This window comes from Manis pentadactyla, chromosome 4 (genome assembly GCF_030020395.1).
Source record: "Manis pentadactyla isolate mManPen7 chromosome 4, mManPen7.hap1, whole genome shotgun sequence".
Classification (NCBI taxonomy): domain Eukaryota; kingdom Metazoa; phylum Chordata; class Mammalia; order Pholidota; family Manidae; genus Manis; species Manis pentadactyla.
This window is the reverse complement of record NC_080022.1, coordinates 676,193-704,092: the sequence shown is the minus strand read 5'-3', so window position 1 is coordinate 704,092 and position 27,900 is coordinate 676,193. Positions and strand designations below refer to the sequence as shown.

General features: G+C 52.7%; 1 protein-coding gene across 8 annotated transcripts; it reads left to right on the top strand.

The window, feature by feature from the left end:
* Positions 1-229: 229 nt before the first annotated feature.
* SLC35E2B (solute carrier family 35 member E2B) lies at positions 230-27,264 on the top strand. Of its 8 annotated transcripts, none has more exons than XM_057499612.1 (12): positions 230-898; positions 1,245-1,314; positions 3,167-3,283; positions 3,651-3,767; positions 13,492-13,920; positions 14,089-14,224; positions 15,113-15,240; positions 17,338-17,428; positions 19,024-19,077; positions 19,419-19,488; positions 21,400-21,545; positions 23,238-27,264. In XM_057499612.1, exons 5-12 carry the CDS (start codon positions 13,599-13,601, stop codon positions 23,467-23,469), a joined length of 1,179 nt encoding a protein of 392 aa, XP_057355595.1. In that variant the 5' UTR covers positions 230-898; positions 1,245-1,314; positions 3,167-3,283; positions 3,651-3,767; positions 13,492-13,598; the 3' UTR covers positions 23,470-27,264. The 8 variants fall into 8 exon arrangements, with proteins under 8 accessions (XP_057355595.1, XP_057355590.1, XP_057355588.1 ...); XM_057499607.1 differs by having other exon boundaries at positions 233-679; positions 17,308-17,428; XM_057499605.1 differs by having other exon boundaries at positions 233-898; positions 17,308-17,428.
* The last annotated feature ends 636 nt before the right edge of the window (positions 27,265-27,900 follow it).

Here is a 27,900-nt window from a genome sequence, read left to right as displayed (position 1 = left end):
ATAAAACAATGTAAAGAGAAGGGAAAATCCTACCAAAAAAAGTATTCTTTAAGAAAAAAAAATGCCCGTTTTCCGGTCCCTCGCTCCTGAAAACTGCGTGGTGAGGCCGGACGGGTTCAGGGTCGACCCACCGGGCGCGGTCCGGCTCCCACGTGGGCCAAGTCCCCGCCCCTGGGCGGGGCCCACGAGCCCGCTAATCAGCCTCCTCGAGGGGCGTGGCCCAGACCGCTGCTGCGGCCACGCCCGCGGCCGCCGCCTGCCTGGGCAGGTGCTTCCTTTCCCCGGCGGCGTCTCTGTCGGGCGGCTGGGGGCTGCCTCGGACACCGCCGCCGGGCCTCGTGGCGCGGTCCGGACTGACCATGTGGCGGCCGAGGTGGCGCCGTCAGCCGGCTTCCCCCGCCAGTGGCGCGGTGATACGGCTCGGACTGGGACGACGGGCGGTCGCGGGAGCCCGGTCCCTGGCTTCCCCCGCCGCGCCGCGGGGCTGCGTCCCGGACCGGGCCGCAGAGGCACCCAGGCCGGTGGGCAGCGGGTCTAACCCGGCGGCGAGCTGCGGCCGGCTCCGCGCACGTCACTTCCCGCGTCTCGCTTCCGGCCTGCTGCGAGCACTTCCGCGTGCGGGGGCCGCGTCGCGGGCCTGCTCGCGCCGAGGGGGCGGAGAGAGGCTGGCCGCCCCACGGTGAGGCGCTGCTCTACCGGCCCGCCCCCCGGCCCCGCCCGCCCTCCTCCCGGGATGCCCCTCCTCACGCCTCGGCCTCGCGCGGGCCCCCTGCCCCCGGCGCCTGCCTTCTCCGGCCCGCGGCGCGTCCCCCGCCCCAAAGCCGCGCGCCCTTAAGCCCCGACGTGGGCGGGGGTGCAGCTGCCAGCGGCCCGACGGCGCGGGGACCTGCACCGGCCGGTGGGTGGAGCCCCCCGAGGCGCGGGGCGGGCGGGGTCCGGGTCGCTCCCGGGTCCGGGGCCGCGTAGCCGCGACGCCTTGTGAACTGACGCCAGGGTTTCGGCCGCATCCCCGGGCAGCCCGCCCTCGAGAGGCCGCCGCGGTTGCTCCACGCGGGGCGGCGGGGCGGGGTCCGCTGTCTGCGGCTTCTTGGCTTTAGCCCCGGACCGAGGCGGCCCGGCGGCGGCCGTGGCCCTGGACCGCAGGGGCCGCCGTCCGGGAAAGAACTAGTGAAGCCCTCATCTGTCGGGAGCCTAGGGGCAAATTCGCCCACGGATTCATTGTGCTCGGCCTTTTTTCTGCCCAGGATGTTAGAAAACGGAATTATGTAATGGCTGACGTCCTGCCGAGCGCTCGTTCCAGCCGACTATTATTTTGTAAGTTGGGTTGAAAATGCCCAGTGGGTCCCGGCGCTTTCCTCCAGCGGTCGGATGGTTTCCTGGGCCCTGTAGATTAGCCAGGTGATTTCTGGCGTGCTCTGAGGCCTTGAACATTGTCCATCTTGATATAAATAAAAAACACATGCTTCTATTTAGAGATGCAATCTTTGTTCAGTGGCTTTTTAGAATTTACTGTTTTTTAGTGGAGTGTGATGTACCTAATCAAAGATATTTAAACTTGCAAGAAACATAGAATGAAACAGTTTTAAACAATGTGAAGGGACGGTGAGAAAGAAAAGAAGGCTTTCACATTAAGGAAATTCATTTTCAATGTAGACAAATTAGAAAATGGAGAGAAGGAAAAAAAAGTCATTCTACCAGATTTTCTATTCCACTTCCCAGAGCTGAGCACAGTTGGTAACTTGGTGTCCGTTCTTCTGAACCGTTTGTACTCTGGGTCAGAACGTACTGTACTGAGGCCCTGTGACTGCGCTCGATCTGTGACAAACTTTTTGTCCAAACCTGTATGACTACAGTGTGTTACCTTGGTAATGTTCTCAGTGTCCCATTATGTGACCACCTGCTCCAGAGTATATTACTGTTGGGGGAGCGTGTGTATTTTCCTGGGTCCTTGTCTCTACTGCGACAAAGAATTGAAGGGCAGAGACACAGTGAAGCAGAATAGAAGTTTTATTTAAAGTTACTTAAGGAGAGAGAAAGTACAGGCCACCTCAGCAAGGAGAGGCACCCTGAAAGGTTTGGAAAGAGAAAGTTTAAGATGAAAAGGTTACACACTTAGAAAGTGTGGGTGACCTCAGAGGAGTGCCCCGAAAGGTTGGGGGTTCTCCCTTGTAAGGACTCTTCAGGAATGTGACTAAGGGCTGGGGTTGCAGATTTAAGTGGTCTTTGAATACTTAGAATTAACTTAACACAAGGAACTTCCCGCTCTGATTTCTCCCTGGGATAGATACCAGCAGTCTTGGTCTGGCAGCATGTCAAACAGGCTGCCTGCCCAGCCCCCAAGGTAGGCTGAGTTATTGTCTGTTTGCTAAAGAGTAAATTAAGAATCTTACTTCTTAACTTCCTGGGTATTAAAATACAATCTTTAAGATGGATTCCTTTCTGCCTATTACTATGTTGTTTACGGCTGGGCCTGCGTGCTAAATTAGTTGCCTAGGTTACAAGCTACTTGATTAGGGCCGGAAGGAGAAAAAAAACAACATATAGGTAAAGTTAAAAAATAAGCTGGGCCTGTATGATTAACACAATAGAGACATGGGCTGTGCTGAGGTACCTTCCTTTATCTGGGAAAGATTCAAACACTCCAGGCTAAGTTATTCTTGACTTTTTGAGCTTTAACTGATTAACTTGGTCTTTTTAGTGGGCTTTCCTGGCCTTTTTCTCTTCCCACCCCGCTCATATCTATTTTCCTGCCTAACATTACAAATTCTTTGTTGGACACTTGGATACTGTGCAGCTTCTCCATCTTAAGAACAAAGCTACATAAGACCCTTTGTTGGATTGCTTCTTTGGATAAATTCCTAGAGGTGGAATTTCTGAATTACAGTGTATAAAATGTATATGTTTTTGGTACATTGTATCTAAAATACCCTGCTGACAGTGTGAAACAATCTAGATTTCCTCATCAAGTGTTTGAGAACATCTCGAGTTTGTTCTAAATCAGGGGTTCTTGACCTGGGGCCCGTGGGTCCTAGAATTGAGGGGTCTGCAAAACTGATGAGGGAAAATTGTCATCTTTATTTTCACTAACCTCCAGGTGAGCTTTACCTCAGTGGGGAAGGTGCCAAGGTGGCACTAGCAGCACCCATGGCTTTTGTCTCTGTTTTAGAGCCCTGGCACTTTCCCAGCTGGCCCTGAGGCCCTCACCTTGAGGTCTGTCGGAGGCTGGACCCCAGCATGGGCCATGTCACGTGGTGCGGCACTCAAACTAGTAAAGATGTCACAGGTTTGTTTCTTGCAAAGTGTCACCATATTTCAAAGCACCTGGCTTCCATTTAGTCCTACGTATGTGCATTCCAAGAACAGCTCCGGGAAGCAGAAAGGTTGAGCCCATCCCTGGCCCAGCAAAGGCAGCTTATTAGCCACCTACTCCATGCTGGGCAGAAAAGGCTGTGGTTAAGTCCTGTGCTGAATCTGAGAGGGTTGTAGCTCAGACCGTTATCACCAGTGACCTGGGGGGTAGCCAGTGTTCCATGTGCCCCATGACCAGCACACTCAGCCTTGTTTCCGTGCAAATGGGTGAGGTCAGCTGTTGGCTCTTCAAGTCAGGTTTTATTGTCAGATTAGGGCTGCTGAACTTGACTCTTTTGCAGGATAAAAGTTGCTTTTTGCTGAAAGCGACTTGAATCACACGGGCCAAGAATGAAGAATGGGCTGTGGAAACACATGAGTCAGTCTGGGAGGCCGCTGTGATCCCAGCCAGGACGCTGGTGAGTAGAACTGTCTGAGCTCAGCACAGCCTCCAAGGGTCTTCATTGCATCCTGGAGTGGATGTTCTGTTCAGTATTTAAGTTCAGGTTAATTACCGATGATAAAGGATGGTTTCATAGATGAACCATCATCCATGCTGAGAAGACCCGTGTGTCACTCAGCTCAGTATGTTGCTCATTCTTGCTGCCGTCCAGCATTGTACTGTGTGAAAATCCCACCATTTGTGTTGGTTCTTCTGTGGATTGGCAGCTGCGTTTCCGCAGCTGTTGTGACAAGGGCGGTCCTGCTCCGGGCTCCGTCACGTGCTCCTTGCAGTGGGCTCAGGCAGGATGTCCTCTGGGTGGAGCAGCTGGCTCAGGGGTGGGGTGGGGTGGGGGGTGTTTGCCCTCCATGACCACCACGCTACTCCGCGAGGGCTCCACTGGTAGTGCACGGGTTCCTGTGATCCGGACCTTGGATGCTGATGCTGACATCTCATGTGATCTTAGTACAATTACCCAGTCTGCAGACGGTATCCAGCCTCGGGTCCCTTCTCTGGCGTGTGGCCCTGCCCGGACCCACACATCAGTGGGCGGCCATGTCCTCTGGGTCTCCTCCGGGCCTCAGCTTCTGTGACCTGCATACTTTTAGATTTGCCAGACATTTTCTCACGATTAAACTTGTGGTCATGCATTGTGGCAGGAAAACCGCAGTGGTGCATCAGGCGGGGAAAAGCACGTCTGTGCCGCATTTCTGGCAGTTCAGCTCCAATCACTTATTCGGGGCGGCATCTGCCGGTGAACCTAGGTGAACTTGGGCTTTTCCCCCTTGTGATTAGTTAGCATCTTGTAGAGAAGTGGTTTGAGACAGTGCAGACGCGCCGTGTTATTTTAGCCACTGTGTGTTTCATCTCCAGACACCCCCTTTCCATCCCAGGCGTCTCTTCCTGATGGACCTGTGGCCTGCTTGTCCTCATGGCTGTGCCCGGTCCAGCTGAGCGCCTGGGCTCTGCTGTAGGGCTCTGTCTGCCCCTCCCCTGGAGCAATGGGCAGCTGTTCCTCCCCAGTGGGCCGATCTTTGATCTTTGACCTTGTCAGTTGATCTTCATCTGCAAAGGTCCTCAGACCTGAATTGTGGAAGCTTTTCTCCCAAGCATCGCCTGCGGGGTGTGGCTTGAAGCAGGACCCGGAGGAGCCCACCCACCTCGGGCTCCCCTTGCTGCTTGTGGCATGGTCCCATCACAGTCAGGGCTTCCTGGGAGCCCGTCTGCCCTCAGGCTGATGCTGGAGGCCCACTGAGATTTTTGCTTTTGCTGTCCTGGTCTTGATTGACAAGGGGTCTTTTCTGCTTGCTTTTGAACAACAGCTTCTGGCTGATAGGCACTTAGTATTTCAGCCCTTTCTTCTCTCTCGTCTCTCCCACTTTCCGTTTTTCTGGTTTCCTGTCTTCTTCTTGATGCAGGTACTGGGGGTTGACCAGCAGCCAAGGGGCTGCTCAGCTGCATTTTTTGTCGAGGCTTCTCTTTGGGGCCCTAATTTTCAGACTCAAGGCCTCTCCTTTAATGGTGAGTTCCCCAGAGAAGGTGCTCTGATCCCCCTCCTGGAAGGCAGCAGCCTCTGTCATAGGCCAGGAGCCTCGTCCCTTCGTGGGCCTCGAGTCCTTCTCCAGAGGCGATCCCTCCTTATTTCCACCTGGGAGCCTCTGAGGCGTCTGAACCTGTTCTAAGCTCTCCTGGCCTCGCCCCCTTTGAGATTCTTGCCTCCCTGCGTTCCTCCTCCACTAAGCAGGTTTATGCCTAACAAAATGAGAACTGGCAAACAGCTGATATGGGTAAAATTTGAGCATTTCCAGAATATCTCGTCTGGCTTTAGTAAATCTGCATATCAGTAGGCGTTCAGAGGTGGAAAAAAGTATGATTTTACTGCATTTGCATCATTCACAGGGTTGGAGAGAAGTTCATCTCCATATCAATGGGTATTTACCTGGGCGAGGAGGGCTTATCTGTACCTGAGAGGTGAGGCGGTGGCCAGTTTTTGGCTTCTGCTGGAGCAGGAAAGAGAGAAACAGCCCCAGACTGCAGTTTGTGAGCAATAAACGGATTTTAAACTTTATTTCTCCCTTTGACTGATTTCGATTTTTAGAGGTATTTTGCACCAGGATTTCCTCTTCCTGGACTTACATCTGGGAAACCTGGGTGTGACTTTGAGTCTTGTCAGGAAGGAGCAGACATCTCACAGAGTCGACTTTCATTTTTTTTTTTTTAATTCTGATTGCTGATTTTGAGCTGATTTTTTTTTATATCATTAATGTACAATTACTTGAACAATATTATGGTTACTAGACTCCCCCATCAACAGGTCCCCCCCATATACCCCATTACAGTCACTGTCCATCAGTGTAGTAAGATGCTATAGAATCACTACTTGTCTTCTCTGTGTTGTACAACCCTCCCCGTGCCCCCCCACATTATACATGCTAATAGTAATGCCCCTTTTCCCCCTTATCCCTCCCTCCCCACCCACCCTCCCCAGTCCCTTTCCCTTTGGTAACTGTTAGTCCATTCTTGACTTCTGTGAGTCTGCTGCTGTTTCGTTCCTTCAGTTTTTCTTCATTGTTATACTCCACAAATGAGGGAAATCATTTGATACTTGTCTTTCTCCACCTGGCTTGTTTCACTGAGCATAATACCCTCTAGCTCCATCCATGTTGTTGCACATGGTAGGATTTGTTTTCTTCTTATGGCTGAATAATACTCCATTGTGTATATGTACCACCTCTTCTTTATCCATTCATCTACTGATGGACACTTAGGTTGCCTCCATTTCTTGGCTATTGTAAATAGTGCTGCGATCAACATAGGGGTGCATCTGTCTTTTTCAAACTGGGCTGCTGCATTCTTAGGGTAAATTCCTAGGAGTGGAATTCCTGGGTCAAATGGTATTTCTAGTTTGAGCTTTTTGAGGAACCTCCATACTGCTTCCACAATGGTTGAACTAGTTTACATTCCCACCAGCAGTGTAGGAGGGTTCCCCTTTCTCTGCATCCTTGCCAACATTTGTTGTTGTTTGTCTTTTGGATGGTGGCAATCCTTACTGGTGTGAGGTGATATCTCATTGTTGTTTTAATTTGCATTTCTCTGATGACTAGCTATGTGGAGCATCTTTTCATGTGTCTGTTGGCCATCTGAATTTCTTTGGAGAACTGTCTGTTCAGCTCCTCTGCCCATTTTTCAGTTGGATTATTTGCTTTTTGTTTGTTGAGGTGCATGAGCTCTTTATATAATTTCGATGTCAACCCTTTATCGGATCTGTCATTTATGAATATATTCTCCCATACTGTAGGATGCCTTTTTGTTCTACTGATGGTGTCCTTTGCTGTACAGAAGCTTTTCAGCTTGATATAGTCCCTTCATTTTTGCTTTTGTATCCCTTGCCTCGGGAGATATGTTCATGAAGAAGTTGCTCATATTTATGTCCAAGGGATTTTTGCCTATATTTTTTTCTAATAGTTTTATGGTTTCATGACTTACATTCAGGTTGTTGATCCATTCTGAGTTTACTTTTGTGTATGGGGTTAGACAGTGATCCAGTTTCATTCTCTTACATGTAGCTGTCCAGTTTTGCCAACACCAGCTGTTGAAGAGGCTGTCATTTCCCCACTGTATATCCATGGCTCCTTTATCGTATATTAATTGACCATATATGCTTAGGTTTATATCTGGGCTCTCTGTTCTGTTCCACTGGTCTATGGGTCTGTTCTTGTGCCAGTACCAAATTGTCTTGATTACTGTGGCTTTGTAGTAGAGCTTGAAGTCGGAGTGTAATTCCCCCTGCTTTATTCTTCCTTCTCAGGATTGCTTTGGCTATTCTTTTGTGGTTCCATATGAATTTTAGAACTATTTGCTCTAGTTCATTGAAGAATGCTGTTGGTAATTTGATAGGGATTGCATTGAATCTGTATATTGCTTTAGGCAGGATGGCCATTTTGACGATATTAATTCTTCCTATCCATCAGCATGGGATGTGTTTCCACTTATTAGTGTCCTCTTTAATTTCTCTTAAGAGTGTCTTATAGTTTTCAGGGTATAGGTCTTTCACCTCCTTGGTTAGGTTTATTCCTAGGTATTTTATTCTTTTTAATGTAATTGTGAATGGAATTGTTTTCGTGATTTCTCTCTCTGCTAGTTCATCTTTAGTGTATAGGAATGCAACCGATTTCTGTGTATTAATTTTGTATCCCACAACTTTGCTGAGTTCCAATATTAGATCTAGTAGTTTTGGAGTGGAGTCTTTAGGATTTTTTATGTACAATATCATGTCATCTGCAAGCAGGGACAGTTTGACTCCTTCCTCACCAATCTGGATGCCTTTTATTTCTTTGTGTTGTCTGATTGCCGTGGCTAGGACCTCCAGAAATATTTGAATAACAGTGGGGAGAGTGGGCATCCCTGTCTTGTTCCCAATCTCAGAGGAAAAGCTCTCAGCCTCTCGCTGTTCAGTATGATGTTGGCTACTTATGTTGAGGTACTTGCCCTCTATGCCCATTTTGTTGAGAGTTTTTATCATGAATGGATGTTGAACTTTGTCGAATGCTTTTTCAGCATCTATGGAGATGATCATGTGGTTTTTGTCCTTCTTTTTGTTGATGTGGTAGATGATGTTGATGGATTTTCTAATGTTGTACCATCCTTGCATCCCTGGGATGAATCCCATTTGATCATGATGGATGATCTTTTTGATGTATTTTTGAATTTGGTTTGCTAATATTTTGTTGAGTATTTTTGCATCTATGTTCATCAGGGATATTGGTCTGTAATTTTCTTTTTTTGTGGGGTCTTTGCCTGGTTTTGGTATTAGAGTGATGTTGGCCTCATAGAATGAGTTTGGGAGTATTCCCTCCTCTTCTACTTTTTGGAAAACTTTTAAGGAGGGTGGGTATTAGGTCTTCTCGACTTTAATTTTTTAAGACATTCAAAGCCCCTTGCTCTGACACCAGAGGCGTCTGGACTCGATGTGGAAGCCATGCATACTTAGTGGGCTCCTGACCCTCCAGCTGTCTGGGGAAGGGGCCAGCCATCCCTGTGCCCTGGGGCTGTTGTTTCCCGACAGCCCAAGTGGCCGTCCTGGGCCTGGCTCAGGACTTGGGTGGACAGGAACCTTGGTCTGTTGAAGGAACCCATGCATGCCTGGGTCTCTGGGTCCCCAGCACCTGCCATCTCCCTGCGTGCAGGAAGAAGCAGGAAGTGTAGACTCACCCAACACTGGACGTTTCGGGCTCTGGATTAGACCTCATCACCAAGGGCTGATGCTCGAGGAGGCTGGCTGGGTTGGCTGGGCGACCCTCATGCTCTGAAGTTGGGCTGGACCACCCAGAGTAGGCCCCTTTGGGTGGGGAGGGGCTGGCCAAGCTGGCAAATGACACCTGCTGTGGTGGCTGCCAGTTCCCCCCTCCCAGCCCCACGCCCACCTCCTTCCTTCACTGCAGTCATCCAGCTTGAAATCTGAGTCCATAAGAGCAGATTTGGCCCTTACCGAGTGGGCTTTTGTGTAAGTGTAAACAAGCCCCTCAGTAGATGCTGGGGGGCACCCGTGGCTCAAGGATGTCAGCCTGGAAGATGCTGCTTCTGACCACAGATACTCCTTGAGGTAGATGGGGTTCTTGTCTGTGTGTAAGTTTTGAGCATGCGGAACAGTTAGGAGATAATAGTCCTTGCCTGCACACATCCCACACCTCCTCTGCATGCGTGCACTCTCCCTGGGCTGCCTCCGTGGTGAGATGGCCTCAGGCCTGAGTTCCCTGTTCTGAGCTCTTTCAGAGCTTTCAATGTTTTTATTTCTAAACAGTATATAGGGTTTTGGCATATTTAACAGCTTTTTGTGGAACCTTATTGTTTATTTCCTTCTATGATTCAGTCTTGCCATTTTGGTGCTCTGACAGTTCTAAGATTCACCCACTGGCACGTGGCTGAGGCCCTCTGGCTGGCTGCCGAAGGCTTCAGTTCTGTGTCTCTAGCGTTATTGGTATTATGTTGTTTTCTGTCCTTGTGTCAGCACCAGCCAAGGGCCTGCTGGGCTCTTCTTTCTTTGTCTTCTGTCACTTGCAGTGACTCCTGAAGGGTCGTATCCTGACCGTTTTGGTTTGAATCTGTTTGCATTTGCACTCTCAGGTGTTTTCTTTTCTTTCTTTCTGTCTTTTTAATTAAGGTATCATTGATATACACTCTTAAGAAGGTTTCACAAGTAAAACAATGTGGTTATTACATTCACCCATATTATCGAGTCCCCCCACACCCCATTGCAGTCACTGCCCATCAGTGTAGTAAGATGCCATAGAGGCCCTATTTGTCTTCTCTGAGCTACACTGTCTTCCCCATGACACCCCCACACCATGTGCACCAATCATGATGTCCCACAATCCCCTTCTCCCTCCCTCCCTCCCCACCTGTCCTCCCCCACCCCTCCCCTTTGGTAACCGCTACTCTCTTCTTGGAGTCTGTGAGTCCGCTGCTATTTTGTTCCTTCAGTTTTAGAACTGGGTGCCTCCGTGGGGTTGGCCCCACGCAGTGGCTCTCCACTTGGCTGCACGTGAGGATCAGCCAAGGAGCTACAAGCCACTCTGATGCTCGGGCTTCACCCGTGGCTCCCTGACCTCACTGGTCTGGGCAGAGCCAGGCCCCTTTGTTTGTCTGAGCTCCAGGGAATTGGAGTGTGCAGCCAGCGTCAACAGTCACTGCCAGCTCAGGCAGGAAAGGGCTCTGCTCCCCTTCGTGGCCTCCCAGCCACAGCACTCAGGGAGAGCGGGTGCAGCACCATGGAGGCAGGAGAGCGGGAACCAGAGCGGGGGGCCCACCCACGCCGAGGCTGAGTAGGGTGGTGGGGCAGACCCGCAGGGCGCCCGCTGTGGCGTGGGCAAGTCCCAGGGCCCTGAAGACAGTGAGGACAGCCTGCACGTTCTGTGAGCTGAGCGGGTCAGTTTGTGTGGCAAACTTACCCAGTTTTGAGAGAGGAGCTGTGAGGGTGAGTCTTTGTTCCCTTAAAATGAGCATCTTGCTGGAGGTCTTTGTGCACAGGAGGATGCGTTCATGGCCACTGGGTGATTCCTGGTTCCTTAAATCTCTGACTGAGCAAAGGTGAAAGCAGGCAGTGCTAGGCTCCGGTGCTCAGTGCCCATGGCCCTCGGCTCCTCACTGGGAGCCTGGCATCGACCTAGCAAGTTCCTCGACTGTAGAGGGAGAATGAGGACCCGCGGCTGACAGCAGTTCTCCCCGAGCGCTGTGACTTTTTCAGGTGGAAATTCAGTGGAGAAGAGCTGTGTGGCCCCCTGTGTACTGGGAAGCATGCAGTTTGAGTTCAGGCTTCATTTTGTAACGGGAGAGGGGATGGGGTAGCTTTCCTGGGCCTCAAGCATATTTGTGTGGCATCAACCCCCTGTCCTGTAAACAGATTCGGTTTTGGAAACAGGTGGTTGTAGGGTACCTTGTAATGTTGGACCCTGAAATCTGGTAATGTTGGGGGTGTCAGGATGTAGCCCTGCTGGGGAGACAGAGCCCACACAGAGAGTGGGGTCCAGGAGAGAGAGGGGGGCAGCAAGGCCCGGGCCAGGGTCCAGCTGCAGGATGGGAGCTAGGATGCTCATGCCCACAGACCAGGTTTCGTGGCTCCTGAGTGGGGGCCAGGAGGTGCTGTCTGGGCCCGTTGATGCAGGTGCTCTGTCTCTGCCCTTAGGGACCCTGTGGGCTTTGGTCCTGCATCTCACCCCTCCTGCAGCCAGGCTGTGTTCCAGCAGGGGAAGCTGGGGACAGGCACCCATTCTCCCCATGTCTCCAGCTCAGGATTTGCCAGTTCTAGCTTTCCAGAGCCCTGGAGGTCTATCTCCCACCACTTGTTGCCCCAAACAAAATTGGGGGGCTGGGCTGGCGAGGAGGAAGAAGTGGGTGTTTGAGTGGCCTGGCATGGTGGTACCCAGAGGGATTGGGGAGTTGTCCTCGCCCAGGCAGTGGGAGCCCAGAGAAGGTCCAGGTGCACCCTGCACATCTGTGGTCCATTTGGGGAGGCTGCCCTAGAATCCCAAGGGCCGGGGTGTATGTGAGCAGCCTGGGAGAGACATGGGTGCTCACTGGGCTGTGGCGGTGTGACTGGGCAAAGCAAGTGCACTGGATGGACAGACGAGGGATGTTGGAGCTGAAAGATAGGGTGGGGGAGGACAGCCCCCGTCTTCTCTTGTGCGGCTCCAGCCTGGAAGCAGAGTAGGAGCCAGGCTCCGGGAATGGGAAAGCCGTGAGTTCGTCTGAGGGGCTTCTGAACACTCACTTGGAGGCAGATGAGCAGCGCCATGGGGCGGCCTGCCTGAGCGCCTAGCAGAAGCCTCAGCTGGCAGGTGGTGGCGTGCACCTCCCAGCGTGGGGCTGGCGGGGGAGAGGAACTGTCACCCCCGCCAGGCAGTGCAGCCAGCTCCACCCACCAAGCAGGTAGGGTTCAGACATGAGGGCATCCTTTCCGATGCATAACCGTGCCCCCAAATAAAAGAGCCCCCGTTGTTGGACACCGAGGGAACAGGAGATCTTAGCAGTGAGCCTGTGGTGGCTGCCACGCAGCCCAGGGCCTTGGGTCTGATGTCACTGGGGAAGGACTCACCCCTCCTCAGACAGGCAGCAGTTGTCACTGGGACCCATCTCAGTGCCAGAACTTGAAGAACACGTGCTCAGGAGACTCCAACTCTGACTTATCTAGCCTGTGACCTCACGTGGGGGACTTGCTTGAGTAGCCATGACCGTAGGCCTGAGCAACAAGCAGGTGGGGGGTCCTATGCTGCAGGGTTTGTCTGGAGAGTAGCTTGACATCAGTCTTGGGCCAGTGACACCCCTGGGCACCGGGCAGAGGCAGGTCCCAAGCCTGTCTAAGCTGGGGTGCACAGGGGCCACCAGGGCGGGCCTGTCAAGGGCTCTGAGAACGATTCAGGGAGGGCCAGGGTTCCCTGCGGAGGTCTTTGGGCGATGACCTGCCAGAGACCAGCCAACACAGATGTAAAGAAGGAATCAAAAGGTTGAGGGGAAAATGAGAGTAAATGCAATGCCCGCAGCAACCTGACCCGCGGCAGGTGGGCTGAACCAGTGTCCTGACAGCGGCTGCCCAGCTCTCCCGCCAAGAACAACTCCAAACACTAGGTAAACAGTGAAGTCACTTGTGGGCATGGGAGAGCCAGCAAATGTGAAAAGACAGGACCAAGATCCGCAAGGAGAGGGCCCTGGTCCGTGGCCCCTGCTCGGAGGTGTCGGCTGCCCCAGAATGAAGAGGAAGCACAGAGCCCTTGTGACTTCAGGGACCAGGCAGCCCAGGCCCCAGGCCTGGGTCGGGGTCAGCCAAGCCCAAGAGGAGCCGTCTGGTGGGGGCTCTGCAGGGCCGGGGTCTCAGATCCTGCCCTGGAGCTGAGGGAGAACACCGGGATGGACGAGGCGCCCGGGTGGGGTCGGCCGGAGGGCTCCCTGCACCAGGGCTGCAGACAGAGTGCAGGATCGTATTTTCGAGGCAAGTTCTCGCAGGGCCTGCCGGCGGGTGGAGTAAGGGAGCTCTCACCTCAGGAACAGGCCCGGGGCTCTTGGCACCCCATTCGCAGGGCTGTGGGCTGACACACGGGTGGGACAGGCCAGAATTCCGTACTTGTGTTTTTGAAGTTATTTTAAATTGGCGATGAAAACTTGTAAAATGCTCACAGTCCCTGTCATGTTTCCCTTTATTAACTTTTCAGCCCACACCCTGGCGCTTTGCCGGGCAGAGCTTGCCTTCGGGGTCCTTGCTCCCCGCCTCTCCATGGTGCTGTCGCTGATGAGATAAAAGTGCCCACAGCGCAGTGTCATGGCGTCCTCAGCTAAACCCCAAGCCCTGGCAGAGCTGGCGCCCGGCCCCGAGGAGAAGCCCAGGGGAAAGCCAGCCCTCACCTGGGGTTCTCTCTTCGGCTCCCGAAGTGAGCAGATTGTTTTCGCCAAGAGTGGCAGCAGCCCCGAGGAGCACACGCTCACCGTCACCATCACGGAGACCACTGTCATCGAGTCGGACCTGGGCGTGTGGAGCGCCCGCGGCCTGCTCTACCTCGCACTGTGGTTCTTCTTCAGTTTCTGCACACTCTTTCTCAACAAGTACATCCTGTCTCTGCTCGAGGGGGAGCCCAGCATGCTAGGTAACCCAGCCCTCGCTGTCCGGGGCCCTGTGTGCTTGCGGGTCAAGCTGCCAGGCACAGAGGTGCACGTGGGTCACCTGGACTGTGCCTGGGGGTGTGGGTTGCAGGTGGTCTGTATGCAAGAAGGGAGTGCCCGCTCCTCAGGCTGGCCTCTCCGTCTCCCTTCAGGTGCCGTGCAGATGCTGTCAACTACGTTCATTGGATGTGTTAAAATATTTGTTCCTTGCTGTTTATATCAGCACAAAAGCCGGCTTTCCTACCCGCCCAACTTCACCATGACCATGCTGTTGGTGGGTCTGATGAGGTAATGGGCCTGACGTTTGGGCTGAGGGTCCCCTCCGTGCACAGGCAGACCTCACCTCACCACTCCTCACAGACGCCGCACTGCCTGCACACCGGAGGCTGTGGCCGCCCTGCGTCCTGCAAGTCTGCTAGCGCCATTTTTCCAACAGCATTTGCTCCCTTTGTGTCCGAATCACATTTGGACAGTTCTCATGACATTTTCAGCTTTTTCATGGTGTTTATATCTGTCTGGGGCTCTGTGACCAGCGGTCAGGACTCCCTGGACGCTCAGGTAGCGTTCTCTAGCAGTGAGGTGTTCTCGATGTGGGTAGTCCCTTGTCCTTTAGACCCATTGCTTCTTTGGCACAGGTCAATAGACTGTAGTCTGGCGGAAACAGAAACAGCTTTTACGCACACTGGGGAATGGAACAGTTAATTTGACTCATTTATCGCAGTGCTTCGGAGCCCAGCCTGCAGTATCTCAAGGTGTGCCTGTATGTAAACACCCATCCCGTCACTAAGAGTGATGGGTGCTGTAGTCAGGTGATCGTGGGTGTGCTTCCAACGCAAACCATGAAGTCGTAAGGGCTGCCTACATGTTAGGACAGCACACATAGGTTTTGTGGATCATAATGCTGTGTAGATGTGATTAGATTCTTTCAGGAGCAGCCATGAATTCACTTAATCATAGTTTGGGAGTAACACACCTCCATTTCTCTGGGAGCTACAGTGTCAGAAGTCCTTGTGGGTGGGTGGAGGTCCAGGCCCAAGACATCCCCAAAAGGTCATGGAGGGTGGGGAGAGGGAGGAAGGGCAGGAGAGTGGCCCTGTGTGACCCCAGCCTGGCTGACACCGTGGACCAAGCCGCAGGCAGACCAAGCATCCCAGCGACACCCCCACTTATTCTTAGGTTTGCAACAGTGGTTTTGGGGCTGGTCAGCCTGAAAAACGTGGCAGTTTCATTTGCCGAGACGGTGAAGAGCTCTGCCCCCATCTTCACTGTGATCATGTCCCGGATGATCCTGGGCGAGTACACGGGTGAGTGGACCTCCCATGGGCCCTGGACAATGCAGTCAGCCCCTTTCCCCCAACAGCCAGTGCTGCCAGGGAGCTGCTCCGGGCAGCCAAGGCACTGGGCTTCACCTCCAGGAGGGCACACACTTTCCTTCTCTCTGGAATGTTGTCTTTGCCTCTGCTTTGGGTATAGCTACTTTGACACACAGAGGCCAGAGGCATTGCCGCTGGCGGGATGGTAGGGACTGGGTAGGGGAATAGGCAGGTAGCCACAGGCCGTCCCAGGAAGGTGAGACCATCTTCCACACCATGCGAGGTGGTGCCTGTGACAAGGGTGGCTTGGCCCCAGCAGGTGCGGCTCCTGGACCCCTGACCTTTCTTGGGTCCTCCCCAAGGTCCTCTGACCCCCTCCTCCCAAGCAATGCCTGCTCTTCACTGCTGCTTAGCTGTGCTGCTCTGTCCTCCGCAGGGTTCAGCAAACTGGATTTATTTATAAGTCTTCAACCTTAATGACAGTCAGGCTGTTACCAGATGCACGTTACACACACATCTTGGTTTTCCTACCAACCAGCCTTTTAAAAAGCAGCATATCTATTATTGTTTCATGAAAACAAGCCACATGCAGAATAATACATGTGATGCATAATATTTTACCTTACAGGAGAACTGATAGATATAGTTGTAGGTAAGTATTTGCTTCAATTAAGTAAATAACAACAACTTAAAATAGGGCAACTGCCTTCCTTGGGGGAGGGGGACAATGGCTGAGGCCAGGGACTCAGCTGGACTCCGCATGGACGAGCTGCACAAGGTCCTAGGAGGCGGCGAGACAAGGTGACACTAGTGTCAGTGGCAATTACTGAGTCATAAGCAACTGGGAACAAGTGAGTCTGGGAGCATATCAAGCCATGGCTTCCGCACGGAAGGATTTATTTCAGGTGATTTTAAAACATGATGTGGCTTCCACCTGCAGTGGATCTTGTAGCAAACCAACTGTCTTGCTGAGAACAATCATAAAATCTTGATAAAATTTAGCAAAAAGAAACCTGTGAGGAGGCACTAGAGAATGGCCAGGTATCAGGACACGAGGGGCCACGATTTCAGAGCCCAGGGCCACACAGAGAAGTGGCTGCGGTGCATGGTCCCCTCCCCACAGAGGCGCTTGTGGACCCTGGAGCAGTAGCCACCTCTGGCTGCCCCAGCGTCCTTTGGGCCCCACGTCTGTGGACGCCCTTGGGTGGGGGTGCCTGCCCCACCTGCGTCTGAGGCAGCACAGCTGACCTGGAGGACACGGCAGCCCTCAAGGTTCCTGACTTGAGGTGGGTTTTGACCACGGAGTCCGTCACTCAACAAAAACTTCCAGGCAGCCCAGAGGACAAGAACCAAATGATCGTGTGCTCGGAGGACACCTGCAGAGCGGGCCCAGCACGCCAGGCTTCCTCCCTACTGGGCCTGCAGCTATGGAAGCCCGTAGGTCTCTCCTCAGGTCTCTGGCTGCCGCCTTTGTCGAGTTGCTGCTCCAGACAGCACTGCCTCAGGACCCCATCATCTTGTGGGGTCAGGACAGGGCATCTGGGGGCCACACCTCTGTCCCTACACAGGAGGGCCCATGCCCTCATCTGCTTTGAATTCCAAACTAAATCCAATGCTGTCACCTGAAATTAAAGCAGAGTTATGAGAGGGGAGACCCGAAGCCGGCTCCAGAGTGAATGTGATCCCCTCGCGCCGAACAGGTGTGCTTCCCATTTGGTTCAAGGGTTCAGAATGAAACACAGAGGCTAACGCGCAGCAGGGAGCCTTGTATGCAGGCGCTGAAGCACCCCGCCCACCCGTTTTCCCTTTCTTAATAGAATGGCCTGGAGATGGCCCCAGCTGCCTAGGGGTTGGGGTGCAGGGTGATGGACATATCTACAGGCCTGGCTTTGGTTTGCTCTGTTTTCCCTCCAGCGTAGCATAGAATCTGATCTGTGTGTGTATGAGCTGGAGTCCAGCTCTGGTAGGCCACAACCTCAGGAGGAGCTAGCCGCGGGCCGGCTGACCCCTCCTCCTGTGTGTGTGTGTGTGGGTGTGTGTGTGTTGTTCCCTCACCAGGTCTGCTGGTTAACCTCTCCCTCATCCCAGTCATGGCAGGCCTGGCACTGTGCACAGCGACCGAGATGAGCTTCAACATCTTGGGGTTTTCGGCCGCGCTGTCCACCAACATCATGGACTGGTGAGTCATGGAGAGCGTGGAAACACTCGAGAGATGGCCCTTTCTTCATGCAAATATGGATGTTTAGATCCAGGTTAACTCAGAGTTGTGTCTCGTAATTCAAAGATAGTTACATTAGAAGCTGACTTTTCCTGAAGAGCAAAGTAGTAAGTATCCCAGTGAGGCAACTTTTTCTCAGAAAATGAGTGAAATTCTGCCTATGCATGGTCCTGATTAACTAAAGTTATCACAGAGATGCAGTGAGCTAATCAGTGCTGAGCGCAGGGGTGTGAAGGCGGCATTCAGTCTAATAAAGCACAGCAGAACTCAGGGCCTCCTGTGTGGCCGCCGCAGAGGATGGGCAGGGCACTTAGCACAGCCTGGGGCCGAAAAGCACATGGGCTTGTGTTCCTGGGCCTGCGGTGGGAAGGAGGGGCAGACACCCCACCTACTGCGTGGATGAGCCTGGGGCAGCAGGCTCTCACGTCAGAGCGCGTGTTGGAGTCCACACCTATGCCTCTGCAAAACCTGTTGTTGCAGAATTACCAGTGGCTCCCGCGTTTCTGCAAAGAGCAGCGGTGGCGCAGAGGGTCTCTGGCATTTACCGTTGCTGTGGCTGCTGATGAGAAACAACTGATCTCGCGGTTTTGAATGACACAGCTAGCAGAGCATAAAATTACCTTTAATGCGTGTCTCACATTTAGGTGCATTCTCTCTAGGCCTCCCCCCGGCACCTGTGGCCCCTAGAGCTCTAGCACAGCGCATCCTGTGCTCACCTTTGCTGCTCCTGTGGTCCTGCGAGCGTGCCAGCCCCTCGCTCACCTCGCAGATGTGCTGTGACTTGATTTTTTTGTGTAGATGTGCAGGGAACGTCTTCACACACCTCTGCCTAAATTTCTGACTGTCCCTTAGTGTAAATTCCTGAGGGACATGGGTCCCCAGGCGCCTCTGAAGGCTCTTGACCTGTGCTGGCCAAGTATTGCCCACACGGTGTTTGGGTCTGTAGTCCCAGTGGTGAGGGTTTCTGTCTAACCTCATCCACGGCTGAGTTTTTGCACCGAAAACAGCCCCCCTGGTTCTGGAGTCGAGGGAGCAGTGCCATTAGCTGAAGCACCAGCCGCTGTGGTTCCTGGGAAGCTGGACACTGTCTAGTTTCCTCTCTGGCCATGTCTCCTTTCCCACGGGCGGGCTGCCCTGCCCAGGAGCTGTACCCACACTGTCCTGGGGTCTCTGCGTGTGGAGACTGTGCTGTTCTCCTGCTCTCACTCACTGCCCAGCCCGTGGCACCTGCCGACTTCCAGGAACTCGTGCTTCAGAGCGGGGTTTTGAGCAGCACTTAGAGTAGGGCTTCTGGATACCTGACACCCATGGGTGGGTCACCTCGGGCATGTCACCCAACCCAAGTGCCTTGGCCCCCCATCTGTATGTGGAAGACAGGCATGGCGCCCCTCACTGTGAAGCGATACCCGAGTATATCCAGCTGGCCCAGCTCCCCGCAGTGGTGGGCGCTGGGGTGTGGCCCCACTGCTCTTTGGGAGGACACGAACGTTTTGTCTCCTTGTGGCTCCATGCTGACTCCTCACACTGGTGGTGACCTCTATTTTTCTTTATTCTAGTCTGCAAAATGTTTTTTCGAAAAAGCTCCTCAGCGGGGACAAATACAGGTTCTCGTAAGTATTGACAAATGAACTGTCCAATTCGATGCCCAGTTGGGGGTTTAGAATGCCCTGTAGGCCTGGCATCTTCCTCAGTCTGGCTTAGGTAGCCTTTGAAAGAACTTTGTTGAAATTCGGAAGAAAAGCACCTGTTGGAGCTGCCCTGTTGAGGCTCCTTAGTGAGCAGCTCGTCAGTGGCTGCCGTTCCTCCCCCAGCAGCCATGTTGGCTGGTTCTGCTCATACAGGCCCTCCTTGCCACCTGGGAGGAAATAAACCCATGTGCGCAGGTGCTGAGCCACTTGCCGTGAGGCGCCTTACTGTGCAGGGATGTCAGGTGCCCCCGTTGTCCCCACAGGGCTGCGGAGCTGCAGTTCTACACCAGTGCCGCTGCCGTGGTGATGCTGGTTCCAGCTTGGGTCTTCTTGGTGAGTTTGGGAGTGGCGCTGCTTGGCGCCTGGCTGCCCATGATCATCAGCGAATCAGGAGCAGATCGTTTAGCCCTCTAGGTCACACGGGTAGCCTGCGGGGGCATGGCTGGTGGAGTCAGCCCCGTGCCCCTGCAGAGGAGGGGGAGGAAGTGGAAGCCAAGCCTGCAGGCTCTGATGCAGGGCATGTGGGGCTGGCTGAGCAGCTTCTTGAAATTCTGTGGGAGGGTTTTAGACTTGTTTATTTATTATCATTGTGACACAACATGTGCCCACTGCGGAACCATCAGCGGGGCTGCAGCACAGGAGACAAGACAGGTGTGCCCCAACCCCTCCCAGGCCTGCTCCCAGAAGCCCCTTCTAGGCATGTCTGTGGCTGGAAACAACACACACCCGCATGTGGTGTGACCCCATTAACCTATAAAAATGTATGTATACATCTCTGCAGACCTTTTTTAACCCCAAGTGTTGCTAGACTCCCCTGTCCTGCTGCTGCGCTCCAGAGCGTGGCCCTGCCTGGGCCACACACCTGGTGTCGGATGCCCACCTGCTCGGGGCTCTTCACTGTGGCACACACCTCTCAGGGCACTTCTGTCATGTCAGCACGTCAGGGTGTTTCTCTGGGACACGTTTGAGGAATTGGAACAGTCAGCTGAAAGAATATGCACACCTAAAATTATTTTTATTGCGGTGAGATACATGTGACATACAGTTAACGTTTTGGCTGTTTCCAGGTGTGCGTCATGCACATCCCCACTGTTGTGCAGCCACGTCTGCCTTCCATCACCAGAACTTTCTTGTCATGTCATAATGAAGCTCTGTCCCTGTCAAGCACTAACTCCCACCCGCTAGAGAGGAGACCTGACCTCTCCCTCCAGGGTCTCTGGCTGGGCCTGAGAATCAGGCTGACAGCAGACCGGACTTAAGGAGCTCACAGACTTATTTAATACCTGGGCGCCCACATAAGGAAATGAAGCCCAAAGGGGCAGCCCCAGTGCTCCACACCTGGCTGGGCAGAGGCCGCGGGGACAGGTGCCAGCCCCGGCAGCCGAAGGCCGGCAAGCCCTTGCACTGGCTTGCGTACCGGCTCCAGCAGCCAGGGGCATGTCCTCCTCCTGGGGGTTTTGTCTCCTACTTTTCAGGAAGAAAAAGTGTTCAGTGTGCCCTTCTGTCACACACCTGCTGTTTTTTAACCACCTTTGCCTCATGCCAAAGCAGCATTTTGGGGGAAGGTGTGTTCTGAACCTCCCTCAGCCCCAACACTACCAGTCTACCTCTGTCTCTGGTTTTGACCACTCCTGGTCCCTCGTGTAAGTGGGGTCATGCAGTACTTGTGACAGGCTCGCTTCACGGGGCAGGGTGTCCTCAGGGCCCCTCCACATTGCATAGGCGGCAGAGTCTCTCCGTTGTGGGATGGACCTCGCTTACTTACCCATTCATCCGTCCGCAGGCGCCTGGTCGTGTCACGTGCTGCTGTGGGCGTGGGCGCAGTGTCCCTGAGGCCCTGCTTCAGTCCCGAGGGCGCCCGGGGGAGGCCTGCCGGTCACATGGTGGTTCCGTGTTTGATTTTCTGAGGACCCTCCATGCTGTCCCCTTTCACACCTGCCAGCTAAGCACAGACATCTCCCATGTGCTCCGATGTTTGAATTTACTTTTACGGTGGCCGCCCTGATGTGTGAGGTGGTGCCTCCTGGTTTTGGTTCATCGGCGTTTCCCTGGTGATGACTGCTGCCGAGCATCTCACCACGGGCTGGTTGGCTGTGTGTACGTGCACATGTCCATCTTGATAAATGCTGCTCAGTGACCACCCTAGAAGTGCCTCAGCGCCGTTCACCCAGACCAGTGGGCATGTGGGACCAACCTCTCCTGTGGTGGGGGAAGGACAGAGGGCACTTTCTGTCTGGCACACAGGACTTGCCGGTGATCGGGAGGAGCGGAAAGAGCTTCAGGTACAGCCAGGATGTCGTATTGCTTCTGCTGGTGGACGGCGTGCTGTTCCATCTGCAGAGTGTCACAGCATACGCACTCATGGGGAAAATCTCCCCAGTGACCTTCAGGTAAGTACAGCGACTCCCAAGACACAATGTCCAGGTTGCTTGCAGAGGAGACTTTAAATCTTGCTGTCTTATAAAAAAACTTGTGATTGCAAATGTGTTGTGATGGCCCTGGGCATGTGCCCTTATGACTAGGCAGTTTTGTATTAGTGCTGTTTGAGATACAAATTGTAAATAAAGTGTGTGAAGTTGATTTTTAGGGAAACCTCCACTAGAAATCTTTGCTTTAGATCAGAAGTTTGCAGAGGGTTGTAGTGTTTTTCTGTCTGAACAGCACTACCAGTGAGGTCCCTGTCATGAGGGAACGCTTTCTCCGCTCTGCGCAGGAAAGGAGCCGTGAGCCACAGGTGGCTGCTGAGCACCTGACAGGTAGTGAGTGCAGTGAGGAACTCAATTCTTATCTTACTAATTCTACTCAGTTTAAATCCAAGTAGCCACACATGGCCATCAGCTCCCATATTGGATGCCACAGGTCTGGACACTCAGGTACTGGAGGGGTTTAGGGAGAGCTCCGTTTAAAGCCTAGAGAGTTTTTGGTGACCAACAGAAAGGAATGAGCTGGTGTCACTGGCAGGCCTGGACACCCAGACAGTGGCGTCAGCAGCTTGGGCCACCTCACGCTGTCGTGCAAGTCATCAGTCCTTTTCCCCAACTTCCGAACTGTCCCTGGAGAAGCAGGATGTCCCCAAATATGAGGACAGCAGTCGATTTGACTGGCTCATGCTGCTCTTGAGCACCACAGGGCTGCACCAGTAGCCTCAGCTTCCCCAGGTGCACACGCATGGCCCCTTCTGGCCAGTTCTCGCTCCTCTCTGCTCAGTTCAGTCTGGCCCAGGTGAGCCTGGAAAGTACTTGACGTCACCTGAGCCCACTGTGAGCGCTGTGCTGCCCTGCTGCTCCAAAGTCCAGGAGCAGACCTGCGTGCGGTCCCAGTCACGCCGGCTCTGCGCTCTGCTCGGCCCTCTCACCTCGACCCCTACAGTGGGGCCCAGAGACCACTAGGAATACTGGGACTCTGTTCTGAAGCCTGGGGCGCCACTTCTCTGCCACACACCCTTGTTTCTTTCTGGGCCAGGGACTCTTTCCACATATTCCCCGAACTTCAGTTCTCAGTGACCATTAATGATGGTTCAAAAAGGATAGGAAAAAGCTGTTTTTATGGTTTTATTCATATTAGAACAGCAGTACTTACTCAGGGGAAGTTTGGAAAAGGCAGGAAAGGCACAAAATGAAGTTTAAGTTATAGCCATAATCCCAACTCAAAAGGTAACACTGCCAGCGCCCTGGGGTGTCTTCATATTAACTGTACAAGTCCTGGGGCTGGAGGCACAGGCCTCCATAAGGGCTCACTTTTCTCCTGGGTGCCTGAACGGAACTGCAGGTATGCTGGAAGTTCTCTCATTGTTTAGAGAGTAAGCTGCAGTCTTCAGGGATAAAATGTCATCATATCTATTATTTACTTACAAGTATTTCAGTAAAAAAAAAAAAAAAAAAGCCAATGGGGTAGAACGTCAAGTCTAGACGATGAGAACGCACCGTTAACGTTTCCTGCTTCCGTGCGGCACTTCCCTGACAGAAAGTGCCCCTGAAGGAAAGGAGGAGGCCCCCTGAGTGCTCACTGCCCAGCCCTGCGCGCCCCATAGCAGCTCGGCCTCTGCCAGCTGCGGGACCGTGACTGTCCTCCTGTCCTTACAGCGTCGCCAGCACCGTGAAGCACGCCTTGTCCATCTGGCTCAGTATTATAGTTTTTGGCAACAGAGTCACCAGCCTGTCGGCCATCGGCACTGTCCTGGTGACAGCTGGCGTCCTGATGTACAACAAGGCTAAGCAGTCTCAGCGGGAGGCCATGCAGAGCCTGGCCACGGCCCCCAGCCCTGAGGGCAGTACAGAGCCCCTGGTCCCCAGGGACCCCAGACCGCACCACTGAGCGGTGCCCAGGAGCCCCGAGGCGCCCACCACTGCTCTCCTGCTCATGGATGTGGGATTCCCTTCGTCTCCCGGCTACTAGACACCAGGCATGGGGATGCCCAGCCTCCCCAGGTCACAGGCGCAGGAGACCAGGCCAGGGCCTGTGCGGCCTTTCCTGCCCTTTCTTGGGTTTTGCCAAAACAAACAGCACCTTGAACACTGATGCCTGATGTCAGCTACCTAGGGCACAGTCCAGAGCCAGCTGCCACTGAGCCATCTCCTGGTAATGTGAAAACTGCCTCCCACCGACCCCGCCCTGGGTGCAGGGGGTGTGAGGCCCCAGGATGTCCTCTGTATGCCCCTCGCTGGCACACAGGCCCAGCTGCAGTCAGGCCAGGCCAGAATTCTCTGAATGACAACCACTGGGGTCACCTGAATCCACAGCTGGGTCCAGGTGCCGATGGATGCCCTTCCCGCTCGTGCCGGCAGAGAACTCAGCTTCCCCACACCAGCCATCCAAGGCCACTAAGGTACATTCCTCGTCTGGGGAGAGGGCTGTGCTGGGACAGGGGGCCAAGGTGCCCACTGCCCGGGCACGGGCCACAGCAGCCCACAAGACCATGGGCTAGAAGGGACGAGGGGAATGACAGGGGCAGGTGTGGGCCCCGGCCTTCCCACCTTTTCACCTGAGGTGCCCTCTCCCCTCCCCTCCCCAGAGATGCCAGCATCTGGTATCGTTTTGGGAAAGGTCACTCACAGGAGGGAAGTGCCCCACCTCCCGGGGGTCTCCTCCCTCACCTGTGGCTGGGGTTCCACCCAGACCCTGATGTGGTGATCTCTGGCCTGAAAGCTAAGGGCACATCAGAGGTGTTTACTCCTGGGGGAAGATGCAACGTTCCCTTTAGTTCTGGACGCATGTAAATGGGCTGTGCTGAAGGGCTCCCTGCAGCTGCACCTGGCTTTCCCCAGCTGCTCGGAGCTGCACCTTTGTCTCATTGAGGGGAGTGTCAAGACTCTCCCTGGTGAATGCAGAGCAGAGGGAGCACTGGGAAAAATGCCAAGTTCCTGGTTTTCCTTTCACTGCATTTAAAATGACAGTATAGCTTTTAAAAGGGAACATAGGCAAGGTGGCTTCTGGGATGCACCCCAAGCCCCAGGCCCTCCTGGGGCAGGCAGCACACCTAGCCAGGGTGGAACCCTACAGGGATGAGGCTTCCGCCCTTGTTCTAGTCTCCACCTCACATCCTGGCAGGATCTCTGATAGGCGCAGGTATGCCACCAGCCAGGTTTTGAGATCCTCTCCTTTACATCGAGCTCGAGCCCTGGGCCTGGTCAGGTGCAGCCCAGCTTGGTGGACTGGCCATGAGGTCATCTGAAGTCAGCCTGCTGGCTAGTGAGCTGACTGAGGAATGGATCCTGAAACCTCACATCCTGCCCTGTGGTCTTGGGCCTCAGTGCCCACTACCTATCTGTTCACTGGTTCTCCAGTTGGCTTCTCAACCGGAAAACGTAAAAACAGCCCCTCCTAGAGATCAGATCTCCTGGGAACAAAGAGCAATAATCACATCTTAAGTTCTGCTTACTTGAAAGTTTGCTGTGGTGATGGATTAAAATGAGGCCTTTTAAACTGCAAACAACCTTTCTTCAAAGCAGGCCTCCTGCACTCAGAGGACAGGCAGGCACCTGCATAATAAGCTCACCTTCACTTGACATTTTTCAGGTTTCTGTTCCCCAAAAACAAAAGTGGATTTGTTGGAGGTGGCAGGGTGGTGGGATGGTGCCTTGACCTCCTAGGACCAGCGTGAAGGCACTGCTTCCATGGATGGGCTCCTGCCTCTCTCCTCAAGAATGTGGCTGCTGACAGCAGTATGTGAACAGAGAGGGGATGTGTCTCTGGTCACCCTGTTGCAGGATTTTCAAGTTGGCCTTCCCACAGGCTTTGTCATTGGAGTGTACTCAGATCTACGACCATCATCTCCAAGTACTGTCGGGGATTTCCGGTTCCCGTAACTCACGTGAAAGTAGGAAGTTGCACATTGTGACATGCCCCTCCCTCCACCCCACCACTTTCAGCCTGTTTTGATTTTCTAAATGTTAGGACCTGAAATAAAATGAATATCTCCCTAAATTATCAGCAAGGCAATTTCCAGCAAAGCTGCTTTGGGGATTTTTTTCCTCATCCCAGGTGGAGAGGCCAAGGGACACAGGCTGTGGGAGGTGCGGCCCTCGCATGGGCTTCCCTTCTGTCCATTAATCCTGTCTCTTCTCCACACTGCCCCCTGCGAGGGCATTCCAGAACAGCACAGACACCCATATCCTGGCTTGGCCATTTGTTTGACATATAGACACGGTGTGCCTTTCATTTAAGTCTGTCTAGTGGTGTTGGTAGCATGTTCTTCTCTTGAGCTGTTACAGACCCATTCCCAATGTTGGTGTGGTGTCATTGCTTACCCTGGGTCAGTTCGTGTCCAGGGTTATTTTCCATGCCTTTGGAAACACACTTGAACCAGGCTTACAAGTCAGGTCATCTGCTTGCTTATGTCCATCCATAGAGACAGCAGATCTCTGGCTTCAAGGGAACTTCCACCTCCAAATAGCATTAAAAAACTTTTTAAAATTCTGATATTCATAATTTCCTGCATATTGGCACTGAAGAAATCTGCCTGGGAAAGCTGAGGATACTCTTGTACAATCCAAAATGTGTCTTTAATTTGAGAAAAATAAACGTGGTGAATCACAAACAGTAAAAAATAAAAAAGTGCCACACAAAGAACAGCAGTCAAATGGAGCTGTGCTTGCAGCATCTCAACTGTTCCCCAAACCAGTGGGTTCTGCTTCCTGCATCATATTCCCCTGTAGGTGGCCGCTCAAGATGGGGCTGTGGGGATTACAGGTGTTTTCCCTCTGACCAAGTGATGTGCTTCCTAAGGCCTGGAAGTGTTTTCACTGTTTCCCCGGGAAAAATTAAATCAGGATGTTATTACACATAGAAATCCTCTTCCCCTCTTTTGTCTTAGACCAGTGTTGTACTAAGGGCTTTGTTCTTTCCCAAAATATATACCTGCCGTGGCTGGGACCTTCACTTTTCTAGTTTATAAATAAGAATGTCCTAGCTCTGCCAGTGGATCTGCCTATTCTCTGTCCTGGAGGAGCCAAGAGCCGAGTTGTGAGGTTGTGTTGACTGGGGTCGGCTGCTCACCTCACAGCTCAGGGTGTAAAACCTTCAACTCAAGTATTTCTTCCAGTTTTCCTGAGGGCTCTGATTCTGAGTTTGATGGTCACTGGATCCATGTCCAGATGTCCAAACTGAGTTGGAAATGTTCTAACTGGCAAAGTGTTTTTGTTTCTCAGTTTTCAAATTTTGAAGAAAAGTGACATTCAGCCAATTTGCTATTTCTAGTCTGTTCACAGATGTATAAGTTTAGTCAGAACCTGACCAGGGGGTGTTTGAACTTCACATTGAGAGCCACAGATAGGGTGACTTTCCCACACTGAACTTGAAAATTCTGTCAATAATCATCTATGTCAGAGCCAAACTATGTTTGCTTTATACCAAACAAAACTATGGAGAACTAAAAGTACATTGTACAGAATGTTTATCGTGTTTTGTATTTCACCTATCAGTGTTTATGTCACTTGTTATTTCTAAAAAAATCGTTAGTGAGTCACTATTCTACTACGGTAATAAATTGATGCTGTACAGTTAATCCTGTGGATGCTTCCTGGTTATTTTTGTCCAAGTTAATCCACCATGATAGCAATTATCCGACTCTTGTTCTGCAAAAGTACAATAAATGTCAAATGTGTACTTTTTTTCTTCCCTGTGTGACTCTGATGTATTCATGCTGGTGAAATGACCCCGGGCGGTTTCCTGTTGCTTTCACCAGTTTTTAGCATGAAGAGAGTAAAGAAAAGATTTTCCTATCACTAGTAACTCAGGAACCAAAAGAGCTTGGACACAGCAAGGAAACATTTTATTCTGGGAGGAAAAACATCCCAATTCCATGCACCCCTTCTCGTCCTCATGTCTTGTCACGGTCTACATTTTCCATTTTCTGCCCAGCAAATGTGGATGAACACATTTCTCCATCCTCTTCCCTGAGATTCAGGATATTGAAGACTAAAGACTAAATTGAGATAGTATCATTTTTTCATTCTATCAGCCTCCATAGGTTTTAGGAGGAACCTTGGGAGTCGGCTCTTCAAAAAACTTTGCGGGTGAATCTGAGCAAGCAGTTTGGGGAACCGTTGCCTTAGTAGGAGCTTTAAAACCACACTGTTAACGGCTCCACCTGCCCTACTTTTGTGTAAAAGGCCAATACGTGGTTTTGGTGGGCAACCCTTTCTTCTATTCTCATCCGAAAGTTCGGAGTCAACTGTAGCATCGCTGGGGGTCCTTCCTTAGCGGCAAGCTCCCGGCTTTTAGGTGGCGGTGGAGCGCACGTGCGGT